The sequence below is a fragment of the Salvia splendens genome, chromosome 15 (genome assembly GCF_004379255.2).
Source record: "Salvia splendens isolate huo1 chromosome 15, SspV2, whole genome shotgun sequence".
NCBI classification, from domain to species: domain Eukaryota; kingdom Viridiplantae; phylum Streptophyta; class Magnoliopsida; order Lamiales; family Lamiaceae; genus Salvia; species Salvia splendens.
The window spans coordinates 1,558,712-1,584,434 of record NC_056046.1 but is presented as its reverse complement, the minus strand read 5'-3'; the positions used below and the strand labels follow the sequence as shown (position 1 = coordinate 1,584,434).

At 38.4% G+C, this 25,723-nt stretch overlaps 3 protein-coding genes across 4 annotated transcripts; all 3 read left to right on the top strand.

Moving 5' to 3' along the window:
- Positions 1-1,809: 1,809 nt before the first annotated feature.
- LOC121768332 (putative disease resistance protein RGA3) lies at positions 1,810-15,520 on the top strand. Of its 2 annotated transcripts, none has more exons than XM_042164802.1 (2): positions 1,810-1,938; positions 12,069-15,520. In XM_042164802.1, exon 2 carries the CDS (start codon positions 12,117-12,119, stop codon positions 15,237-15,239), a length of 3,123 nt encoding a protein of 1,040 aa, XP_042020736.1. In that variant the 5' UTR covers positions 1,810-1,938; positions 12,069-12,116; the 3' UTR covers positions 15,240-15,520. The 2 variants fall into 2 exon arrangements, with proteins under 2 accessions (XP_042020736.1, XP_042020737.1); XM_042164803.1 differs by lacking the exon at positions 1,810-1,938 and adding an exon at positions 6,644-7,078.
- LOC121768603 (putative disease resistance protein RGA4) lies at positions 10,230-12,086 on the top strand. Its single transcript, XM_042165132.1, has 2 exons — positions 10,230-10,598; positions 12,069-12,086. Exons 1-2 carry the CDS (start codon positions 10,230-10,232, stop codon positions 12,084-12,086), a joined length of 387 nt encoding a protein of 128 aa, XP_042021066.1.
- A 3,086-nt stretch (positions 15,521-18,606) lies between the features above and the next one.
- On the top strand, positions 18,607-25,674 carry LOC121768602 (putative disease resistance protein RGA4). The gene is made up of 3 exons (XM_042165131.1): positions 18,607-18,625; positions 19,240-19,341; positions 22,488-25,674. Exon 3 carries the CDS (start codon positions 22,513-22,515, stop codon positions 25,672-25,674), a length of 3,162 nt encoding a protein of 1,053 aa, XP_042021065.1. The 5' UTR covers positions 18,607-18,625; positions 19,240-19,341; positions 22,488-22,512.
- The last annotated feature ends 49 nt before the right edge of the window (positions 25,675-25,723 follow it).

Sequence of the window (25,723 nt, the reverse complement as noted above, 5' to 3'; positions counted from 1 at the left end):
AGCATCCCATAGCCTTCATTAGTAAGTCTCTATCCCCTAAATATCAGACTTTATCAGTATATGAGAAGGAATTGTTAGCTATTTTGATGGCCATCAAGAAGTGGTACCACTACTTACAGAGTAAGAAGTTCATTATATTGACTGATCATCAGAGTCTTAAGTACTTGATAGAGCAAAAATTGACTACCCCTACTCAACAAGCTTGGATGACTAAGCTCATGCAATTTGATTATGAGATCAGATATAGGAAGGGCAGTGAAAATTCAGTAGCCGATGCTTTATCCAGAGTACCTGAGGTGATGACCTATGCTCTGACTTCCTTTGTAATTCCTCTAGAGTTGATTGCAAAAATTAAGGATTCTTGGAAAAGGGATCCTCTGATACAGAAGCTGATAGTAGAAAAACAACAGAATGTATCTCTGCATCCAAAATTCACCTGGAACAATGGAGAGCTAAGGAGGAAAGGAAAGCTAGTGGTGGGAAATGACTTGAATTTAAAAGCTCAGATTTTATCTATTTTTCATGGATCTGCTTTGGCTGGACATTCTGGGGTATTGGGAACTTTTAAGAGGATAGCTGCTCTAGTGTATTGGCCAAAATTAAGAAAAGATGTCAAAGAGTTTGTCCGAATGTGTGTCACTTGCCAGAGGTACAAGCCAAGCAACACTTCTCCAGCTGGATTACTACAGCCACTTCCTATACCTGCTGCAATCTTCACAGATATCTCAATGGATTTTATTGAAGCTTTACCAAGTTCTCAAGGTTATGATACTATATTTGTGGTGGTTGATAGGCTGAGTAAATATGCACATTTCATGGCTTTATCTCATCCCTTCACAGCAAAGAAAGTGGCTGAGGTCTTCTTGGATTCAGTTTTCAAGCTCCATGGAATGCCAATGAAGATTGTGAGTGATAGGGGGGCTATTTTTGTGGGAAATTTTTGGAAAGAGTTTATGAGTTTATTGGGTGTTGAGTTGCTTTATTCCACGGCCTATCATCCAGAGACTGATGGTCAAACCGAAGTAGTAAATAGAAGTTTACAATGTTACCTAAGGTGTGCTATGGGGGAGAAGCCACATACTTGGGTGCAATGGCTGGGCTTAGCCGAATATTGGTACAACACTACCTATCACTCCAGTGTCCAAATGACTCCTTTTGAAGCTTTGTATGGATTTGAACCTCCTCTACATATACCCTATCTGCCTGGTGACTCAAATGTTGAGGCAGTGAATCTTGCTCTACGAGACAGAGAGGAAATGCTTGCTATACTCAAGAGAAACGTACAGAAAGCAGCTGATAGAATGAAAAGACAAGCTGATCAACATCGAACTGATAGAGAATTTGAGATAGGAGAATGGGTTTGGCTGAAACTGAAGGAGTACAGACAGAATTCTATCAGAGGAAAGCATCACAAATTCGAGCCTAAGTACTTTGGACCTTACCAGATATTGGACAAAATCGGTGCAGTGGCTTACAAGCTCAATCTACCATCCTCGGCCACAATCCATAATGTGTTTCATGTTTCTCTATTAAAGCCGGCTTCCCCACCATCCGGCCCTATCAATGAATTACCTGATGTGTCTCACATAAATGATGCCGTTCCTCAAGCTATCTTGGATAGGAAAATGGTGAAAAGGCAGAATTGCGCAGTGACGAAATGGCTCATCCATTGGAAAGGGAAGTCCCCGGTCGATGCTTCTTGGGAATTTGCCGATGTGATTCAGGCTCGATTTCCATGGTTCCTTGAGGACAAGGAACCCTAAGAGGGGGGTATTGTTGCATGCATTAATATAAACATGCATGCAACGTAAGCAAGGGACATGCGCATGCAATATTGTGTTAGTTGATGACATGGCGTTAGTTAGGAAATGCATCAGCCAATAAGAAGAGAGCAGTGACGTGTTGCTAGCCAATGAGAAGGAAGCGAGCTAAGATGCAGTGAGTATAAATAGCCGTAGTTGTTCTTCTTTTGAATTGTCGTGAATATTGTGAGTTGTATGTGTTAGAATAGTATCGAGAAACACAATCAAGAATCAATGAACAAGAATGATGAACACACTTTGGGAAAAATTTGGAAAGCTTTCTTGAGAAAAATCTAAAATGGATGTTATCTGTTACAAACTGAAAACATCTCTCTCTCGTTCTTATGTATGAGAACCGAATAAGAGAGCTTAACAACTAACAAACTAGAAAGCTGAAACAAACACAAAAAACTGTTACAAATCCAACGGCTAGTTGAATCTACGGTTGACATTCAATCTTGCAGATGGCGCGCTTGATCGGACGGCTCCTGAAGCTCGGGAGCTGTGACCTTCTTCTCGGCAGTTACGAGCTCGGGACTCTTCTCGTCAGTTACGAGCTCGGGACTCTTCTCGGCAGTTACGAGCTCGGGACTCTTCTCGGCAGTTACGAGCTCGGGACTCTTCTCGGCAGTTACGAGCTCGGGACTCTTCTATTTTCCTCACACTCAGCAACTAATAATCATTATTCACAATCTCCACCTTGAATATTATTTGCTGAGTGATCAACTTCTTTTACACATCCCAACCAACTTCAAACACAACTCAAACTTCTCCCTCGGTAAGGTTTTGGTGAGCATGTCGGCTGGATTTTCCAAGGTGTCTACCTTAAACACCTTCACCCTTCCCTTCTCTATCTCTTCACGAATGAAATGCAGACGCACATCTATGTGCTTGCTCCTCTCATGAAACACATTGTTCTTAGCTAAGCTGATGGCACTTTGGTTGTCACAACCAATGGCTACTGCCTTCTGACTAACACCAAAATCTGCAGCTATCCCCTTCAACCAAAATGACTCTTTCACAGCTGCTACCAAGGCCATATATTCGGCCTCTGTGGTGGACAATGCAACCACACTTTGCAAGCTGGATTTCCAGCTCACTGCACTTCCATATAGGGTGAAAATGTAACCTGACTGGGACTTTCTACTGTCAATATTCCCAGCATAATCACTATCACAATAACCCACCAACGCATCCCCTTTTACCTCCTTATTTCCCTTGAACAGGATCCCAAGGTTTCCTGCTCCATTCAAGTACTTTAATATCCACTTCAAGGCTGACCAATGCTCCTTGCCATGGTCACTCATGAACCTGCTGGTTACACTGATGGCTTGAGCCACATCTGGCCTCGAGCTGATCATTGCATACATGATACTCCCCACAATATTGGCATAAGGGACTTTCTGCATCTCAGCTCTCTCTTCCTCAGTTTGTGGCTTCTGCTCAACAGACAATCTGAAGTGTTGGGCCAGAGGAGTTGCTGTAGGTTTTGTGTCTTGCATCTTGAACTTTCTGACCAATCTCGAAATGTAATCAGACTGGTTCAACCAAATCTCCTTCTTGGATCTATTTCTAACAATGTTCATGCCCAAGATCCTTCTAGCATTCCCAAGATCTTTCATATCAAATGCTGACTTCAGATCCTCTTTGATCTCTTGAATCACCTTCTTGCTTGAACCAGCAACTAGCATATCATCCACGTACAAGAGCAAATAAGCCACCACCAGACCCCCTTTCTTCTTGATATAAACGCATTCATCATATTTCGATCTAGTGAAGCCATTTGCCAAGATATGATTATCAAACTTGATATGCCATTGCCTACTAGCTTGCTTGAGGCCATATATACTCTTTTTCAATAGACAAACTTTGTTTTCCTCCCCAGCTTTGGCAAAGCCCTCTGGCTGTTGCATAAAGATTGTTTCCACCAAATCTCCATGCAAAAAAGCCGTTTTCACATCGAGCTGCTCCAGCTCCCAGTCCAGCCTTGCAACCACTGCCAAGAGAGTTCTTATGGATGTGTGCTTCACCACAGGAGAGAAGACCTCACTATAATCAACTCCATACTCTTGTGTGAAGCCCCTTGCTACAAGTCTAGCCTTGTATCTGATTTTCACATTATCAGCCGACTCCAATTTCTTTTTGAATATCCACTTGCAGCTCACAATCCTTCTTCCTTCAACTTTGTCTACCAATATCCATGTCCCATTTTTCAGCAAGGAGTCTATCTCCTCAACCATGGCTTTCATCCACTCACTTCTTTCTTTGCATTCCATGGCAGCTTTATATGTGGCTGGTTCCCCAAACTCCACCTCCTCAGCTACACATAATGCAAAGTAAAGCATCTCTGAGTCAGCATATCTGGCTGGCATTTTGACATTCTTTCTCCTGACTCTATCTCGAGCTAACTGATATTGACTGAGATCCTCAGTCTCTGCATCTGACCCTTCTTGTGGCTGATCAATATTTCCATCATTTGCTCCACCTGGAACCACCTCTTCAGACTCCACTTCAGGCTCCACCTCAGGCTGTATTCCAGATCTCATAGCTTCATCAGATACTGCAGCAGCCTTTGCAGAACCTTGTGACTTATTGAAGGGCATCACAAACTCATTGAAGACTACATCTCGGCTCACAATGATCTTGTGATTTCCAGGTTCAATGCTCCAAAGCCTGTATCCCTTTACACCAGGTTGGTATCCCAGAAGCACACATTTCACTGCCCTTGCATCCAGCTTACTTTGCTTGAGGTGTGCATAGGCTTGGCAGCCAAATATCTTGAGATCTGAGTAGTTTCCATATGTCCCATACCATTTAAAGTCTGGAGTGTCACTCTCAATGGCTGAAGAGGGACATTTATTCAATAATTTCACAGCAGTTGCAGCAGCTTCAGCCCAAAATTTCTTCTCCATTCCTGAACTGAGCAACATACACCTTACTCTTTCTAATATGGTGCGGTTTGCCCTTTCTGCCACCCCATTTTGTTGGGGGTTTAGTGGAACGGTTTTGTGGCGTCTGATCCCTCTATCCTGGCAGAATCTATCAAATTCTTTTGACAAAAATTCGAGTCCATTGTCTGTCCTCAGACAGCCCAGAGATCTGCCTTTCTCTCTTTCAACCATAATGCACCAATCTCTAAACTTAGTAAAGGCCTCAGATTTTTCCTTCAAGATATATAGCCATATTTTTCTGGAATAATCATCTATTATGGTCATATAATACCTCCCTCCTCCAACTGAATTCACAGGGGAGGGTCCCCACAAATCACTATGTGCATAATCAAGAGGTGCTTGTGATAGATGTTTACCTTTTGGATAAGGGAGCTTCTTTGACTTGCCAAGAATACACTCTTCACATGGCTCACCATTCTTGCTTTCCAGCCCATGAATAACTCCCTTTTTAATCAACTCCTTAATGCTCCCAGCTGCTGGATGCCCGAGTCTCATGTGCCAAGTTTTCACAGATTCTGGCACAATGTTGTTCAGTTGACTGCCCCTGATCCTGACTGCAGCTCCACACAAGTAATAGAGGCTTCCCTTCCTCTCTCCATGCATAATCACAGTGGCCCCCTTCTTGATTTTCATCACTCCATCCGAGGACTCAAAAGTGCACCCCTTCTTCTCAAGCATCCCTAGTGATATAAGGTTTCTCTTCACTGTGGGGATCAGCCTAACATCGCTCAAGATTTTCTCAGAGCCATTATCCAGCCTGAGTTTTACATTCCCTATAGCTTCAACATGACATACTTGATTGTTCCCAAGTATAACTGTCCCAGTTGACTCTCTCAAATCAGAGAAAAATTCCACACATGGACATATGTGGAAGCTGCACCCGGAGTCAAGAATCCATGAACTCCCATCCTCATATGCCATAATATTCAATACCTCAGGGGACTCCTCAGCTTCTTCCACAAAATCAGTGGTGTTCTTCCCCTTTCCAGATTCAGCAGCTTGTTTCTTTTTCCAAGCGAAGCAATCCTTCTTTAGGTGACCCGGCTTCTTGCACCAAAAACAAGCTCGAGTCTCCTTTTGATCAATTGAGGGTGCCTTGCTATTCTCACCAATTTTCTTGAACATCTTCTTGGCTTTGAACTTTCTGACATTGAGGCTCTCTGGAACAACTTCAGCCTCCTTGCATCCCTTCTTGTGCAGTTCTTTGGCCCTCAGAGCATTTTGAACTTCTTGGAAAGTAACCGTGCCTTCCCTTCCAAAGAGTATGGCATCTCTCAATTGATCATAGGACTTTGGCAAGGCATTTAATAATAGTATGGCCTTGTCTTCATCACCAATGGAAACATCAATGTTTTCCAAATCATCCACTGCCTTATCAAAGTCTTCCAGCTGCTCTAGTATTTCCTTTTCCTGCGAAAACCGGTATGAATATAGCCTCTGCTTCATGAAGAGGCGATTTGCGAGGGACTTTGTCATGTATAGATCCTCAAGTTTCTCAAGAACCCCAGCGGCGGTTGTCTCTTTTGCAACTTCCCGCAACACCTTGTCGCCCAAGCACAGCACCACCGTGCTGTGTGCCTTTGCAAAAACCTCTGCGCGCTTGGCCTTGGCCTTTTCATCGAGCACTTGGCCTTCACCTTCCTTGCTCGCCGGCGCCAGAGCCTCAGACAAACCCTGCTGGATCAACATCGCCTTCATCTTCATTCTCCAAAGGCTGAAGTCGTTTTTCCCGGTAAATCTTTCTGCTTCGAATCTTGAAGCCATCATCAACACCGATTCAATCTGATTTTGATCGATACTCTTGCCGGATAGTTCCCACAGACGGCGCCACTTGTTAGAATAGTATCGAGAAACACAATCAAGAATCAATGAACAAGAATGATGAACACACTTTGGGAAAAATTTGGAAAGCTTTCTTGAGAAAAATCTAAAATGGATGTTATCTGTTACAAACTGAAAACATCTCTCTCTCGTTCTTATGTATGAGAACCGAATAAGAGAGCTTAACAACTAACAAACTAGAAAGCTGAAACAAACACAAAAAACTGTTACAAATCCAACGGCTAGTTGAATCTACGGTTGACATTCAATCTTGCAGATGGCGCGCTTGATCGGACGGCTCCTGAAGCTCGGGAGCTGTGACCTTCTTCTCGGCAGTTACGAGCTCGGGACTCTTCTCGTCAGTTACGAGCTCGGGACTCTTCTCGGCAGTTACGAGCTCGGGACTCTTCTCGGCAGTTACGAGCTCGGGACTCTTCTCGGCAGTTACGAGCTCGGGACTCTTCTATTTTCCTCACACTCAGCAACTAATAATCATTATTCACAGTATGTTTGTTAAGCTCCGATCGTGGATCGCGAGCTCCTCTTTGCTTCTTATTCGATTGTAGAACATTATCATTGTTAATGCAATCCATTCTATTGATCATTCAAGTGTTGAGATCGGCGTTTTATCGCTGAGTTCGGCAACGCCGAACTAAGATAGGCCGACCGCGAAGAAGTCACGGAGTTCGGCAGCCGACCGCGAAGAAGTCATTGAGTTCGGCAGTGACGAGCTACGATAGGTCGATCGCGGCGTAAGATCGTAACAAAGTAACGTGTAGAATTTTAGAGATTAGGTATATCGGTTATTCAAAGGCTCAATTGTTCAATGATTATGACATCTAACCCTATTTTATTTGACTCTCTTAATGGAAAGAATCAAGAAAAAAATCTGAAAAGCTAAACATTTGATCTACTTAACAATATAAAAGCATAAAAGGCAAAAAGATATTACAAGATTATCTCTATCTAGAGCTATAATCTTGGTTACCTGGCACGTGGTCGATCCCTATCATTAGCATTGATATCCACTGGTGGTTCGATTGGTTAATGCTAGGTTAAAATCATTGACTGCTCTTTAATATCCCTAAGTTTCTCTGTCTCATTGACTCTTTTTTATCCATCAAACACCAAAACCTCTTCTCCTCATTGTCCAGTATATGTTAGACCTTTCATAGGCCTAACGGATTCGAGAGAGCGAAAACCCTAGTTGGAGTTATATAAATGGCTTGAAATGGCGGATCCAGGATCCTAAAAGGGAAGGGGCTAAATAAAATTTAACGGAGGGGGGAGAGGCGACGTCAGAAGCTATAGGAGGGGGCGTCTATGGAAATTTACATCCGGATCCATAGTAGCGGGTCGTAGGGGAGGGGCGGTCGTCCCCTCCTGCCCCGCCCTGGATCCGCCAGAAACGCTAGAATGAGAAAATAAATCTCTTATTTCTTCATTCTTGATTCTCATCAAATATCTCCCAAACCTTTATTATATATGAGATACAAAAAGATATTTAGGAAAATAAATCACATTCTAGTGATACAAAACTATATCTAGTAAAGCAAATCAAATCTTAAGAAACTATGAAAACTAAAAAGTAAATCATATCCCAACAACTATAATAAAAAATTATAAAATAAAGCTAATGATCATATGGAGAATAGAGTAAAAGTCTAGGTCCCAGTCAACCCCCACGGTTGAAAATCACCTTGCCCTCACGGTGAAAGTCCACCTTGCCCTCAAGGTGGAAGTCATGATGGGATCAAACTTGACGTTGATTTGCTAAAACCTTGCCCTCAAGGTGAAAGTCCACCTTGCCCTCAAGGTGGAAGTCATGATGTGATCAAACTTGCCGTTGATTTTGCTAAATATGCAAATGCCTCCGTCAGTTTATTGAGAATTTCTTCCATCTCCGTGAAGATGTTGGCATCTTGGTCAAATTCCTGATAAATAGCTTTTAATAATTCTTGCCATGAGCAATTAGAATTCAAACTTTGGAAAGTCGACATGTATCAGATAACTCGAAATAATCAAAATATTCTTGAATATCTAAAGTCGGATTAACACAAAAAACCCAAGGGGCAAGTGGAGCTTGACATGACAGCACAACAGACACGGTGGGAGAAGAGTAAATCAATAAAAGCGCTCATTGTTGGACCTTTAATTGGCCTAAAGTATTTGAGAGATAGTTCTACGGGTTTCATTCTTTATTCGAGTAAAGGTCAAAATTGGTCCTGAACATATAGCCATTTTACGATTTTGGTCCTAAACATTATCTTTTGGATTTTTTGGTCCTGCACATATGGACATTTGATCATTTTGGTCCTGCACATATGGAAATTTGATCATTTTGGTCCCCCGTCAACATTTTCGTTAAAAACTAACGGTCAACAATATTTTTTAATTAATAAAATTAAAGTATAGTATTTTTTAATTAATTTTTTCATGAATTTGAAGAAAATATTATGCTTAGATTTTATTAAAAATAATTTTTTAATTATTTAATTTTATTATATAGATTTAATATTAATATACTTTAATTTTATTATTTTGATTAAAAAATGATTATTTTAATTTGGTAATTTTTTATTTTATTGTGTAATATCATGTTTAAATCGTATAATAACATCATGTTTTAGTCGTTATAATATTTTTAATCAATAAAAATAACTAAAAATTAAAGTTTTATAATTTTTTAATTAATAAAAAATAATTATTTTTTTTCTTAACGTGTAACCCAAACCCGACCCAAACACGACCCGACCCGACCCAACCCATTGTTTTAGTCAAAAATCGGCCGTTGACAGTTAGTTTTTAACGAAAATGTTGACGGAGGACCAAAATGATCAAAATTCCATATGTGCAGGACCAAAATGATCAAATATCCATATGTGCAGGACCAAAAAATCCAAAAGATAATGTTGACCGTTAGTTTTTAACGAAAATGTTGACGGGGGACCAAAATGATCAAATTTCCATATGTGCAGGACCAAAATGATCAAATGTCCATATGTGCAGGACCAAAAAATCCAAAAGATAATGTTTAGGACCAAAATCGTAAAATGGCTATATGTTCAGGACCAATTTTGGCCTTTACTCTTCTTTATTCTCATCAAATATTTCCCACATATTTTTAATTTATGGAGAGGAGATAAAAAAGATATTTAGGAGAAAGTAAATGAAATCCCAACAAACTATAAAAAAAAAAAACAAATCAACAATTCCTTTTCGGCAATGACCAAAACCTCTTCTCTTCATTGTCCAGTATCCTTGTTTTTTCGACTGCTGCCAATTTTGCATCTTTTTTATTGATGGAGGGCCAATGCTACCGCTTCCGCTTCTCCTTCTCCTTCTCCTTCTTACCAGCTTATTCATCTCTCTTTCTCTTACTTTAGATTTCCGCAGAACACCCAAACTCCCTTTTTTGGTTCAACTTTTTTTCGGTTTCAGTCAGTACCATTTTCTCCCATTTTGGTTTTTAAAATCGGAACTGTTTTGAGCGCTTCAGAAATTAATCTTAATCTTGATCAGTTAGTTGGAACTGAATTTGAATTAATCCATCCGTTAAATGTAATAACAAAATTTTACTCATATTTTATAACAAATGTTAGGTGAAAAAAGCAGCTCCACAACCTATTAAGGAAAAGCTTAGTTAGTAGTGAAAATGACTGCTGCTGTAACTTCTCATTTGGTGGAGAGAGTTTTAACATTCATAGAAGACAAGATTTGGTATGAAGTTAATTTAGTGACAAACGTGAAAGATGATCTTCTCGATCTTTCTAAGAAGCTCGAGAAGATCAGAGAAGTGTTGGAAGATGCAGAAAAGAGAGCAGTTAAGGAAAAAAGGGTCAAAAGTTGGTTGAAGGAGCTCGAAGCTACTGCTTACGAGATGGACATCATTTTGGATGAATGGATCTACGATCTTCTCAAACATGAGGAAGAAGCTTCTGCGAAGCCCGAGCCTGAGCAAAAGATTGGCTACACCCTCATCTCGTCTGCAGGTTTATTTCTCAAGAATCTTTCTGATAGTCATGTGTTAAGGACGTTTCCCTTAACAAGCACCGGCGGCGAGTTTCGCTCGGCGGTGGAGATAAATTTCCTGCGGCCAATAGGCTCGGCGGACGATTGCAGAGTTTCTGTGCGCGGGAGTCGCTCCCGTCGGGCAGATAACTCGGCGATTGATAGAATACTCCGGCGTCCAATTAGGATCGGCGGAGGGAATCCAAAATTAGGATTGGAAAACACACGTTATATTTGGGAGAGAAAATATTTCATTAATTGATTGAATGAATAAAAAAGATAACAGTCTATCCTATTTATAATGCTACTGACTTAATGAACAAGAAAACAAAGATATAGAAAAAGATATGCTAAATCCCTATAATATCTAAACTAATGGAGGTTCGTATCAACTCCTCCACGGTTAAAATCCACCTTGTCCTCAAGGTGGGAACCACGAAGCAAAAAGGAGAGTTGAAAGCAGAAGCTTCGGCGAGGCAACTCCTCCTGGATCAAACACACACCGAACAGTTGAACGTCTCCCTTCTTCACTTCCATAAAAAATCAACAAAGGAGACCCAACTTTGGCGGAAAAATTCCTTGCCAAATCGAAAAGCTTGTCCACGCCTCCCAGAATGCCCAAGCATGGCATGTCATTACTCGGAGGGATCAACCTTGCATCTTTGTCGAGCGATGTTGATCGATGATTCATACTTGGAACATCACCGACATTCAAATCCACATTGACACAAGCAATTACGGGCAATTTGGTGTAAGCACCATCTCCTTTCTTGCCCAAACAATTTCCAACAACATTTTGGGATGACACTTGAACAACATTGAGTGAGGCGATTATCTTCTCCACTTCACCAATAGAACCATCCTCCTCTTTATCTTCTAGCATTGTCTCCTCATTTTCACCAATCTTCTCATCAGATACCCCAACGAGCACTTGCGGTGGCTCATTGTTGTTCTTGACAATCCCTTTGTTCTTGAGGAACTCTCCAGGGGACTCGTTGTTTGGAACATCAAGAGGAGCGTCGGTAATGTCATTGGGAACATCATCACCGAATACTATAGTGGGAGTATTATCAGTTTTCTCTTCGGCTAAATTCTCATCTTGAATGTTCTCCTCAAACTCATCCCCATCATCCGCATAACAGAGAATGCGTTGTTTACACACATGTCTCATCACCCATTTCTCGGGACAGTGCCAGCAGAGACCCAACCTGGACCGTTCTGACTTCTCCGCCTGGGAGACCCGTATTAGAGGCAGGCGTGGCTGCTCCGGAGTTTGACTGGTCACACGTGCACTCCAATCTTGAGCATCAATCCAATGTTCTAGATGCTTTTTCATTTTTTCTGTTTTTTGTAACATAACTTTCCGACTATCGAGAAAATGTTGCGTTGCCGAATTCGTCAAAAATGAAAAAGCAAGAAAACATATGAATTCAATTTTATTAATTAAAACGAAAAAAGAACTGAATGGTTGTCCCATATACAGCCCAATATATTGGATTGAAGAGAAAAAGAGCAGCTCCAAATCACACGAATGGCGGATGCTATTGTTTCAAAAGTGTTGGGGAGAATTGCAACTATGTTAGAAGATGAAGTCAATTTGGTGAAAGGCATGAAGAAGGAGCTTCAAAATCTTTCCAAGAAGCTCAACACGATCCGAGAGGTGTTGGATGATGCAGAAAAGAGAGCAGTGAATGGTGAAAGTGTCAAAAGTTGGTTGAAGGAGCTCGAAGCTACGTCTTATGAGATGGACGACATTTTGGATGAATGGAACTATTCTCTTCTCAAAGATAAGATGGAAGATTTTGCTGAGAAATGCTGCTCCTTCGTGATATGTTTATGTTTCAGGGACATTTCTTTTCATCGTGATATTGCCAAGAAAATAGAACATGTGAATGCCACGCTTGATCAGATCTTAAGGGAGAAGGATGATTTTAATTTTGTCATCTCTCCGGTGCCGGTGCCGGTGCCTGAGTCTCACCGAGAACAATCCACATCTTCAATTGACTTCAATAGTGTTTATGGGTCGGATATATATAAGAAAAGGGATGACATAGTGAAGAATATGATGCTTAATGGTGATCATACCCAAATTCTGTCTATAGTTGGGACGGGAGGACTTGGGAAGACCACACTTGCTCAACTTATTTTTAACCATCCTCATTTTGAGAAAGATTGGTTAAAAATTTGGGTATGTGTCTCTGATCCCTTTATTGTGTCTAAGGTTGCCAAAGATATTGTTAAAAGTGTGGGAACAGAGACGATTCCTCCAGATGCTGACCAACTAGAATTGGCATTACAAAAACTAAAAGCATCTGTTTCAGGAAAAAGGTTTCTTCTCGTCCTTGATGATGTTTGGACAGAAGACAGTGACAAATGGAATCCTCTGAAAATCAATCTCGATTATGGTGCAGCAGGAAGTAAAGTTCTAGTGACAACGAGAAATGAAAGGGTAGCTAAGATGATGGGTACCTTAGACAGTGATATCTATCACCCAAAAGAGCTTAGTCTTGAAGAGTGTTGGTCATTGTTGCGTGACGTGTCCCTTGCAGGAAAGAGTGAGGAGGAACGTGAAAAATTTAAGAACGTGGGCATGGAAATAGCTAGCAAGTGCAAGGGATTGCCTCTTGCTGCAGTTGTTTTAGGAAGACTTTTGCAATTCAAGGATTTGGAAGGATGGGAACATGTCGAGAAGAGTGAAATATGGGAATTGGATAACGATGAAGTTAAGCTTTTTTCTCATTTGCTTTTAAGCTACAATGAATTGTCACCGGCTCTTAAGCATTGTTTTTCATACTGTGCCATCTATCCTAAAGATCACAAAATTCATGCAGAGAGTTTGATAGAAGAGTGGATGGCGCAAGGTTATCTGGGCTCTATTAGTGGAAATGGTGAAGTGGAACTCAAAGGACGAGAGTACTTGAACAATTTAGCAATGCTCTCTTTGTTTCAAGATATTGAGCTAAGTGAGTCGGGAGAGCAAATAGAATGGTGTAAAATGCATGATATAATACATGATTTCGATCATTTTCTTAGAAAGAATGACGATAAAGAGAGCAGTTGTCAAGCTTGTGGTCGATCATCGATTTCTCTTGTCCAAAAATATCGTAGTCTATTTTGGAACTATGGATATTCTCTTGATGAGAAAGAGAAAGTTTGTGGTTGCATGAAAAGTCTTAGGATGTTAAGAATTCGGAGTGTATCTTCTCCAGTGGGATTGGAAACACTGATTCACTTGAGATGGTTGGATATTAGTTGGATTGCATTATCAAAGGATGACCTCGAAATCATATGCATGCTTTATTTCTTGCAATCTCTTCTCTTATCATCGTGCGAGCTGACAGAGATACCACAACAAATTGGGAGTTTGAATCAGTTAAGACGACTTGACTTAAGTGAGAATGTAAAATTAAAGGAGTTACCAGAGAGCATGGGCCGTTTGGTTGAATTGCGAACTCTTTCCTTAGAAAACTGCAGACTAACAGAGATTCCACAAGAAATTGGGAATTTGGTTCAGTTAAGACGACTTGACTTAAGTGGGAATGAAGAACTAAAGGAGTTACCAGAGAGCATGTGTAAATTGGTTGAATTGCGAACTCTTTCCTTAGAAGGCTGCTCTCTAAAAGAGATTCCACGAGAAATTGGGAATTTGGATCAGTTAAGACGACTTGACTTAAGTGGGAATGAAGAACTAAAGGAGTTGCCAGAGAGCATTTGTAGTTTGGTTGAACTGCAAATCTTGAAGATAGAAGGCACTAGTATCAACTGTCTACCTGAAGCATTAGGTGAGTTAAGTAATCTCCACACACTCGAACTGTGTCCATTCAAAGTAGGAAGTCAATACAACAAGTTTGGTTTTCTGAAAAATTTACACCATCTTATTGGATCTCTAGAATTGGAAATCTACTTGAGTAGTATGAGTGAAATGGTGGAATTGGTTGAAGATGCTCGACAGGAACAATTGACGACACTCCTTCAAAAACTCGAAACACTCAAACTATCTTTCGAGGTTACGATGAATGAAACGGAGCAGTCATCATCATCATCATCATCATCAATGTGGATGGAGTTAGTAGAAGCTCTCGTACCCCATCGCACGTTGAACATTCTGGTACTCATTCAATATAAGGGCTCTAGGCTTCCGCATTGGATGTCATCGCCCCTCAACTTTATAAAAGAGATCTGTTTGGGTATTTTGAGTGAGGTGTCATCATTGCCGTCTATGGGGAAACTACCTTTCTTGGAAATTCTCAATATTTTCAGTGTGGAGCAATTGATGTTTGTGGGAAGGGAGTTTTTGGGAATAGAATCTTCATCTCATGATATCGTTGTTGTTGCATTTCCCAAACTCAAGAAACTGGGATTTTTTGAATGCTCCAAATGGGAGGAGTGGGAGGACATAACAGAGGAAGAAGAAGAATCTGCGGCCATCTCCATCATGCCATGTCTCACACGCTTGTCTATCATTTGGTGTGGGAGTTTGAAGAAGCTGCCGCATCGCCTCCTTCGTAAGGTCTCCTCGTCTTTGCTGTTGTTGAATATCAGTGGTTCACCAGAGCTAGTAAAAACATACGGAGAGGACAAGGAAGGTTCAGGTTGGAGATCCATATCCCAACATAATCCCCAACTTCGACTTCAACTTAAACTTCTCCTTTAGGTCTAATGCAGATATTTATGTCTTTTGATTTGTTTAGCCTTTTTGAGATTGAATTTGGGATTGTAATATGTATTTTTCTTCTTTAGTCTAAATTTTTATTAGACGGATACTCTTTTTCCTTCCTGGTGTTTTTCCCTTTGGGTTTTTTCACAATGGAGGTTTTAACGAGGTCCGGCTTTTGAGTGATCATTATGTGGTCTCCAAGGTTTAGGTATTGTTTTTAGTGACATAATCATTTGGCTTTTTTTAATTGTGTAAATAATATACTCCTATTTAGTAAAGCTGATTGGCGACTCAAAACTCTATACCTCCGAAAGGGGAAAATTGGGCTTTATCAACGGCCCAAAGGGGAAAACTCTTGTCGGCATTTCGACAAACGTTGTATGGCCTTATTAAACAATACTCATCCACAAAATGCTTCTGGGACATTTCGTCGAACTGATTGTACGCGTAACAAAATTATGTTCCTTGAATATGAATCACAGATGCATTTCAGTCTGTTAATGGGCAGAAGGCATATAAATTTATTTGAATAATTTCTTCTTCGCATTTTGCCGAAAACGTTGGGGACATAGCATGAACATATAAAATTCAAAGTGAAACTCGAGAATGTTAAAAACAACATTCAAAAAGCAACTAATGAAGGCAGAGATTAAGTTAGCTTTGATACAATCGTTGAGAACTAAGACAGAATTAGTTCCGTTAATTACCGACGGATGTAATGTTAAATTACCGACGATCGTTCTCCGTTTTCGGGAAAAATTAACGACGGATTATATTTCGCGGTAAATATTACCGACAAGCTTTACACAAACGGAAGTTTCTGTCGGTAAACATGGTCTCTGACGAAAAATTAATTACCGACGGATATTTACGTCGGTAACTTTGATGTTTTTTGTAGTGACACCATTTATGATTAATGATCTCATTCTTAATGGAACCCAATTAAGTCCTACAAAAGTAGCATTGAATCAATTTCCAGATTTGTAGAGAAAAAGACATCATTTTGCTTCTAATTAAATTACTCATTCCGTAAATAAAAAAGTCTCGTTTTATCATTTTGATCGGTTCACTAAACAAATACTCCACTTTTAATTTTGAAAATTTATTTGATCAAACAAAGTTTAAATGTGGCTTCTTTTTGGACATAATCTCAGAACTATGCTATCTTAGGAAGCCCAATCAATATTATATATATGTGAATCTTATTTAATGAGAGATAGCAAAAACAGCTCAAATTTATGGGCCCTGTTATTGAGCCCACACAATTTCAATAGCAATAAACCACGAAGCCTCATTGAAAATCAGTGGCGGTGGCGCCAAAGGCCATGCCATCAATTTTGGCCTTGATCGAAACTAAAATAATTTTTGGTATGATAGATTGGAATGAGGGTAAAATAGAACGTATATATATATATGAATGAATATGTGCCTTTAAGTTTTTATAATTAAACATTAGGCTTTTTTATAACGCTACAGCCTACAGTTATGCATTTTATAATCCAAAATTGAACAAATAATGCCATAAATCAGCCCAAAGGTGGCCTATTTTCATGACCCATTCATCTATTTCAGAAAATAGGCTTAATCTATGGCCCAACAAGCTGGCCCAACTCGACTACAGCCCAATCTGCGAACCCAGACCATCTATTATCGATGACCACTGGCCTTGAATAAAAGAATTGTTTAGGAAGTGATGTCAAGCCAAAATTTTCATTGTATATATGATTTGGGGATGAATGCCACAACAAAGGATGCTATGGTTATCCAAACCATTCATTAAACGAAAAAAACCATACTGAAATTATTCTGTGGTGTAGATCACCATAGGGTCTCCTGCTGGGGCATTTTGCACAGTAGGGGATCCCAGCCCATGACCTCATTGTTTTACTCTGAAGGAGCGACAATATAGAAAATCGTAATCCTGATATGCGCTCAACACGAATATGTTCACTGACCATTGTCACACAAGTTAGGGTCATAGCACGAACATCTGAAGGAATTCGAAAACGTCACACACCACACTCAAAAATCGATAAATTTAAACAAAAAGGAGCAGCAATTCAAGAGATAAATTAATAATTACAACCCCTGAAGACGATTAAGACGCCATTACAGTACATTCCTTTAGCTTAGCTAAACAAACAAAAAGTATACAACAAAACCAATGAGACACACATCAAAATGAAAAATATATATATAGAAAGAATAGAATACATTATTGCAAGTTTGTTAGGTTCTCATATGAACCCTCCCCACTTCGTTTGAATGAAAGGGTTGATTACTGAGATAACATGTGAGCATGTGATTAACTTTATTTTTGGAGCACCAAATTAATATACTAGTACATGATTAGTGTCTAATTAATGATTCTCTAGTTAATTAAAAGTTGATGAGGTTGTTGCTGGCACGTTATAAACCTATATATGTTCAATAGAGAAATACTAGTAAGTAGTACATGCTAATGATGCTCTAATTAATTAATTAATGTTGATGACTTGGTGCCAAAGACTCGTTCTTCATTACACCTAACCCTCAAACTCTATTAATACTATTTTCGAATTAGTTTTGACTCTATTAATTTATTAAAACTCACCGATCATACCTCCGAAAATACGCAACCATCATTTTAAGTTCATTCGGTTTTACTTAAATTTGGAAATTTAACTAATTACTGTACTAAATACTAGAATGAAGTTAATAAATTTGTAATGAAATTTACTACATTCCTAAAAATATTTTTTCTTTTATTGTCTTAGTGGAATTCGATATAAATAAATATATGTCCTGCATTTTAAGTATAAATAAATATATTCAATATAGGTATTCATGATTAAAGGGCCGACAATTATTTTCTATTCTAATAATAACTAGAGATTCTCATTTATAATGAAAAAAAACAAAAAACAAAAGCATAATAATGGACACTCTTTTTCTCTTTCAATTTGTGGTATGGTTTTCCTGACGGACAATTGGGCCTCTAGAGATTTTGTTAGCCTTCAAAAATATCACTCTAGCAAAAAAATGTAATAAAATTTACGCGAAATTAAATTAAATGATATATAATCCCAGAAAATTAAAATTTATTAAGTGAGGTTTATTTGTGCAGTAGGCATACTTTACTAGTATTAATGATGAAAGCGTTGACAATTGAAACATGTGGGCATGTGTTGAATTTGATTTATATAGGCTACTTGATCAATATAAGTATAATTAATGTGTAATGAGGCTCTAATTAATTAATTAATTAATGTTGATGAGTTGTTTCCCAGCTGCCACTGTGTTTATATATTTTCAAGTAGATGGCGGAGTCCCTATTTAATCAGCCCTTAATTTCTAAATTTGCCTAACATTACGATTTTACCTAAAAAAATGCAGCCGTGAAGGTATGTCGCTCTCTCTCATTGCTCTTTTCAGTCTTTATTGCTCTTAATTTTATTTCTACTGAAGTTCAAATAATAATGTGCTAATATTAAAGATTTATATTTAGAGCCTTAATTAGGTATAACCATATTAGTATAGGTGCAAGAATTTTGGTTATTACATTGCTTATTATTGTTGTTTTGCATAGTAATTAGTGTAGGATAATTCAGTGATAATAGTATTTATATGATGATAGTGATGCATGGTTAACACTAAAAAAACTAACTATTCAATGAAATTTCTTCACTTAACAGATCAGTGACAAAGAAAGTTTCGGCAGATCCGTTAATAATAAACTTGTCCCTAAAAAAATTAAGGATGGACTTTTCCGTCACTAAAGTTCCTAATACACCCCAGTGACGGAAAACATAGGCGGTTGCTTCGCATTAGTGAGTATTCTGTCACTAAGTAATTAGTGTCGTCACTAGTTGTTGAGCTATCGGCCGCCGTCACTATTTAGCGGCTTTTTTTGTAGTGGTTAAAACTGAAACTACCAAACTATTGTACTACTATTTCGGAGTATGTTTGTTTACAAATTTATTCCGGGTTAATGTGTAACGCAAAGATTATACCTTAGAAAGGCACCCAAAAAAGCAACTCCAAAGCGGAACGTGAGGCTACCGTCGTTCGTCACCACCTGCCATCGCACAACCATACATAGTAGCTACAAGCTGCGCAGGTCAGTCGTGCTCTCTCACTGCTATCTTTTTCAGTCTTTCATTGTTCTAAATTGCTTTTTAGTTACTCAATTTGCTTGTCGTTGTTTAGTTAGATATTTAGGGACAGTTTGATTGAGAACATAGATAAGACAATACATTATCAGAACATACATTTTACTCAGTTATTTTGGATCAGATAACTCTGTTTTAAATAGAGGACAGTTTGATAATTAGGTACGGTTTGATTGATGGTAGTGATTCATTGCTGAATCAAAACGAATTATCCAGCCAGACCCAACACTGGTTCGGAACCGTTGATGGTGATTATGGGCTAAGCCCGAAATCACCAACTAGCCAGTCCACTGGTTTCAACATATTTTGACATATTGTATATATTTTCAATATTGTACATGTGTTGTCAACAAAATTTTTATTTTTAGAGGATGTGTATTTTTATTAATTGATTGTTGTTGTGGCAATGGGCTTATAGACAAAGCCCTTGACATGTAGGCTTTTAACTTAACTGGGCCTTTCTATAGTTACGTGAATAAAATTTATAAACATTTTCTTCTTCAAAAAGCAAATTGTTCGGCAGATCGCAGGGTAGTAACAAAATTTTCCGGCAACACCTATGGGAAACTAGGCTTTCCTGGCAGTCGGGTGGTCGGCCGCCCCCTAGATTCGCCACTCTTATTATTGGTCTCACAGTCTCCCACTGCTAAATTAATTATTCTAATATATTAATTATCACAAAAATAGAAATTGTCATATTATAATAATCTTTATTTCAAAAATTAAATTTAATAATATTATACTATATCCTAGTTTGAATTTATCAACTCTATTAATCAATTTTTATCTAATAAAGAGACAGTAAATATTTAAATAATTTTATAACCTACATGTGGAGTAATAAATTAGAAAAGGATGCTACCGTAGAATTGGCGTTGAATCAATAGATCATCATAGTGGTTTTAAATTTATATTTATAATTGAATGAATGCAAGGGACTCGATTATTGAATAAGCGAATAATTGAACTAATTTTGTTTGTTTGCAGGCCCAAATCCTAGAAATGGGCCGTTCTTTGAAGACCAATCAATCTTGTATGGGCTTTATAACCAAGAAAAACTTAAATATTTAGTTCAAATGTTGTTGGAAGTCCACTCTGGGAGAGCATAGTCAGACATGATGAAAATGAAAATAAGATAGAACCAGTTGTCTAACGTTTTTTTATTATTATTATTGATTTTTGGAATCTTAACTGGACAAGTTGAACAAATTCGATTTTTTTGCAGATTTTAGTTTCAAAATTAGATTTGTGATTCAATTTTAGTTTGAAAATTACATTGAAACATGCGATCACGTGATCGACATTAATTTTTGGCGTAGAAATTGAATAAATATGATCTAATTAATCTGTCATGATCTTGAATAAATTAATGTTAATGAGTTTTTTTTTATTATTAAATTAAAGTTAATGAGTTGGTAGATGGAACTTTCTCTGAAATTTGAAATTTCCGAGTAAGTGCCAAAAACTCATTGTTCATTCCAGCTAATCTCAAATTATTAATATTATTATTAGGGTTTAATAAATTAGTTTTGGTTAAATTAAATTATAAACACAACGTTCATACCTCCAATAAAGTCATTTAAAAACCAGAATGAAGTTAATAAAATATGATTAATCACTAATGATGCTCTAATTTAAAAAAATACTGTTTTATAAATTTTCGATTAGGTGCCAAAAAAGCCCTTGTTTATTCAATCTAGATAACCTCAAACTTTATTTTTATTACTACTGCTACTATTTTAGTTCAATAAAACATAATTAATGTATGCAGGCTCCTTATGCGAATACCACTATCCTTTCACGCATGTTTAGCGTTGTTCGTTTCGATTTATATATTTGGTTTGATTCTAATACATCACAAAATGTTGTTCACATTTTTAATTTCACAAAATTTATAAAAATCAAAGCTAATTATCTAAGTAGGATTTTATCAATAAAAATCTATAAACGAAATAATACCAACTAATTATCTAAGTAGGATTTTATCACTTGTCTTGCATAATTGCATTCATTCAAAAAGAGGAAAGGCAAATTTTCTTTGTATAAATTTATAATTTAAATGTAATTTTCAGATACTAAAAAAAGGCTATCAAAAAAAAAACCAGAGACTATGTATGTTCGTACTTCAAAAATTAGAGACTATTTGTGTATTTCATTCTAATTATAGTATGTTTGTTGCCACGTTGACAATTGAACCATAATTACCGTATTTTGTCCAGTTATGGTTCCGGTTCTAAATTTTTTGGTTTGTGAATAGTCAGCTTAATTAACCAATTAATTAAATTTCTAAATTATAACGTAACTTAATACTTTAGTCCAAATTAAAATCTCTGAACCACGGCCACCACAGTAGCCTAGATCAAATCGAAGCCGACGCTTCTCCATCTAACCAAATTATTTATCTCTAATTGTCGACAAAAGAATTGTGAATTTTTTTTTAATAACCCGACCCGACTCGACCCGACTCGACTCCTAGAGTTGCGCATGAGGCATTTTGCCCTCTGTCGATATTTGTCTGTTTCAAGAAACTTTTACTATGAATGGTGTACACAAACTAGACCACAACACCTTGTGGTCACCTCAAAACACAAGGCCTAATGCATAATTTCTTCTAAGTCGGAGGAGTTTTTACTTTGAATACTCCCCCTTCACACTGACTTTATCCTCCTCCTCCTCCTCCTCATGTTCAGTTGCTTTTGTAGCTTCTGTAACTTTAGTATTTAGATCTTCGTCCTGACATGGTTCTTCATGTGAGGCTGATTCTCTAAATCTCAATCCATTTGCAATATTGTCGTACTTGCCATTTTGCTTCTTCTTTGAGCTTGTAGATCCGAAATCTTTTATTGTTGACTCAGATCTTGATCCACTTTTGCACTCCAATCTTGAGCATCAATCCAATGTTCAAAATGTTGATACTCGGAATCTTCTCCGTCGATCCATTTATTTTTTTCTGTTTTTTTTGTAACATAACTTTCGGACCATCGAGAAAATGTTGCGTTGCCGAATTCGTCAAAAATGAAAAAGCAAGAAAACATATGAATTCAATTTTATTAAATAAAACGAAAAAAGAACTGAATGTTTGTCCCATATACAGCCCAATATATTGGATTGAAGAGAAAATGGCGGATGCTATTGTTTCAGAAGTGGTGGGGAGAATTGCAACTATGTTAGAAGATAAGATTCGGTATGAAGTCAATTTGGTGAAAGGCGTGAAGAAGGAGCTTCTCAATCTTTACAAGAAGCTCGATAAGATCAGAATGGTGTTGGATGATGCAGAAAAGAAAGCAATGAATGATCCAATCGTCAAAAGTTGGTTGAAGGAGCTCGAAAACACGACTTATGAGATGGACGACATTTTGGATGAATGGAACTACTCTCTTCTCAAACATAAGTTGGAAGATTTTGCTGAGCCTGAGCCTGAGCCTGTGCAAAAGAGAGGCTGCTCCTTCATCCCATCTTCATGTTTATGTTTCAAGGACATTTCTTTTCGTCGTGATATTGCCAAGAAAATAGAACATGTGAACGCCACGCTTGATCAGATTTACAAAGAGAGAAATGAATTTAATTTTGTCATCTCTCCGCCTGCAACTGATCCAGTGCCGGTGCCCGAGTCTCAACAAGAACCAACCACATCTTTAATTGACTTGAAGAATGTTTATGGGTTGGACATATATAAGAAAAGGGATGACATAGTGAAGAATATGATGGTTAATGGTGATGATACCCAAATTCTGTCTATAGTTGGGACGGGAGGACTTGGGAAGACGACACTTGCTCAACTTATTTTTAACCATCCTCATTTTGAGAAAGATTGGTTAAAAATTTGGGTGTGTGTTTCTGATCCCTTTATTGCCACCGTAGTTGCAAAAAATATAGTTGAAAGTGTGGGAACTGAAACAATTCCTCCAAATACCAACCAATTAGAATTAGTATTACAAAAAGTAAAAGCTTCCGTTTCAGGGAAAAAGTTTCTTCTTGTCCTTGACGATGTTTGGACAGACGACAATAAAAAATGGGAGCCCCTTAAAATCAGTCTCCAATGTGGTGCGGTAGGTAGTAAAATTCTTGTGACAACGAGAAAGGAAACGGTGGCTAAGATGTTTCGTACCTTAGACGATGATATGTATCACCCAAATAAGCTTAGTGAAGAAGAATGTTGGTCTTTATTGCGCGACACATCTCTTCAAGGAAAGAGTGAGAAGGAATGTGGAAAGTTTGAGGATGTTGGCAAGAAAATAGCTAGCAAGTGCAATGGATTGCCTCTGGCTGCAGTTGTTTTAGGAAGACTTCTGCAGTTCAAGGATTTGGAAGGGTGGGAACATGTAGAGAAGAGTGAAATATGGCAATTGGAGAATGCCAAATTAGATCTTTTTCCTCATTTGGTTTTAAGCTACAATGAATTGTCCCCGACTCTTAAGCGTTGTTTTTCATATTGTGCCGTCTATCCTAAAGATTACCGAATTGGTGCGGAGACCCTGATAGAAGAGTGGATGGCGCAAGGTTATCTAGGCTCGGATAGTGGAAACGATGCACTGGAGCTCAAAGGGCGAGAGAACTTGAAGAATTTAGCAATGCGTAGTTTGTTTCAAGACATTGAAAAAAGTGAGTCGGGGGAGCAGATAGAATGGTGTAAAATGCATGATATAGTACATGATTTTGCTCTGTCTCTTAGGAAGAATGATGACAAGGAGAGAAGTTGTCAAGTTTGTGATTCTTCATTGGTTTCTCATGTGCAAGAATATCGGAGTCTATCTTGTATCTACTACATAACTCCTGATTTTGAAAGAGATAGAAGTTGTAAAGTTTGTGATTGCATGAAAAGTGTTAGGGTGTTAAGAATTGAGAGTAGCCGTCCGATGGGAATGGAAACGCTGATTCACTTGAGATGGTTGGATATTAGTTGGATTACATTATCAAAGGATGACCTCGAAATCATATGCATGCTTTATTTCTTGCAATCTCTTCGCTTATCATCGTGCGAGCTGACAGAGATACCACAACAAATTGGGAGTTTGAATCAGTTAAGACGAGTTGACTTAAGTAAGAATGGAGAATTAAAGCAGTTACCGGATAGCATGTGTAAATTGGTTGAATTGCGAACTCTTTCCTTAGAAAGTTGCTCTCTAGAAGTGATTCCACAACAAATAGGGAATTTGGTGCAGTTAAGACGACTTGACTTGAGTTGGAATACAGAATTAAAGGAGTTACCAGAGAGCATGGGCAGTTTGGTTGAATTGCGAACTCTTTCCTTAGCACACTGCTATCTAAAAGAGATTCCACGAGAAATTGGGAATTTGGTTCATTTAAGACGACTTAACTTAAGTTATAATCAGGTAGTAGAGTTACCTGATAGCATTTGTAGTTTGGTTGAACTGCAAACCTTGGAGATTGAAGGAACTGATATCAACTATCTGCCTCAAGCATTAGGTGAGTTGAGTAATCTCTGCACATTGAAACTCTGCGAATTGAAAATAGGAAGCCAATACAACAAGTTTGGTTTTCTGAAAAATTTACACCATCATCTTATTGGATCTCTATATTTCAAAATCTACTTGAGTAGTATGAGTGAAATGGTGGAATTGGTTGAAGATGCTCGACAGGAACAATTGAAGACACTCCTTCAAAAACTCGAAACACTCGAACTATCTTTCGAGGTTACGATGAATGAAACGGAGCAGTCATCATCAGCAGCAATGTGGATAGAGGTAGTAGAAGCTCTCGTGCCCCATTACAAGTTGAAAGAATTGGCAATCATTGGATATAAGGGCGCCAGACTTCCGCATTGGATGTCATCGCCCCTCAACTTTATAAAACAGATCCGTTTGCGTTTTTTGAGTGAGGTGTCATCATTGCCGGCTATGGGGAAACTACCTTTCTTGGAATTTCTCTGTATAGAGAGTGCAAGGGAATTGAAGATGGTTGGAAGGGAGTTTTTAGGAATAGAATCTTCATCTGATGTTGTTGCATTTCCTAAACTCAAGAAACTAGTATTTATGTTCTGCTATGAATGGGAGGAGTGGGAAGACATAACAGAGGAAGAGGAAGAAGAATCTGCGGCCATCTCCATCATGCCATGTCTCACACGCTTGTCTATCTTTTGGTGTAAGAGTTTGAAGAAGCTGCCGCTTCGCCTGCTACGCAAGGTCTCCTCGTCTTTGCTGTTGTTGGAAACCAGAGGTTCATCAGAGCTAGTAAAAACATACGGAGAGGATGGGGAAGGTTCAGCTTTGAGATCCATATCCCAACATAATCCCCAACTTCAACTTCTCCTTCGCCTATAGGTCTAATGCAGATATTTATGTCTTTTTATTTGTTTACCTTTTTTGAGAT

Bases quoted from the DNA above. Each gene is read 5' to 3' on its own strand.
- LOC121768332 (XM_042164802.1), top strand. From the start codon at position 12,117: ATGGCGGATGCTATTGTTTCAAAAGTGTTGGGGAGAATTGCAACTATG.
- LOC121768603 (XM_042165132.1), top strand. From the start codon at position 10,230: ATGACTGCTGCTGTAACTTCTCATTTGGTGGAGAGAGTTTTAACATTC.
- LOC121768602 (XM_042165131.1), top strand. From the start codon at position 22,513: ATGGCGGATGCTATTGTTTCAGAAGTGGTGGGGAGAATTGCAACTATG.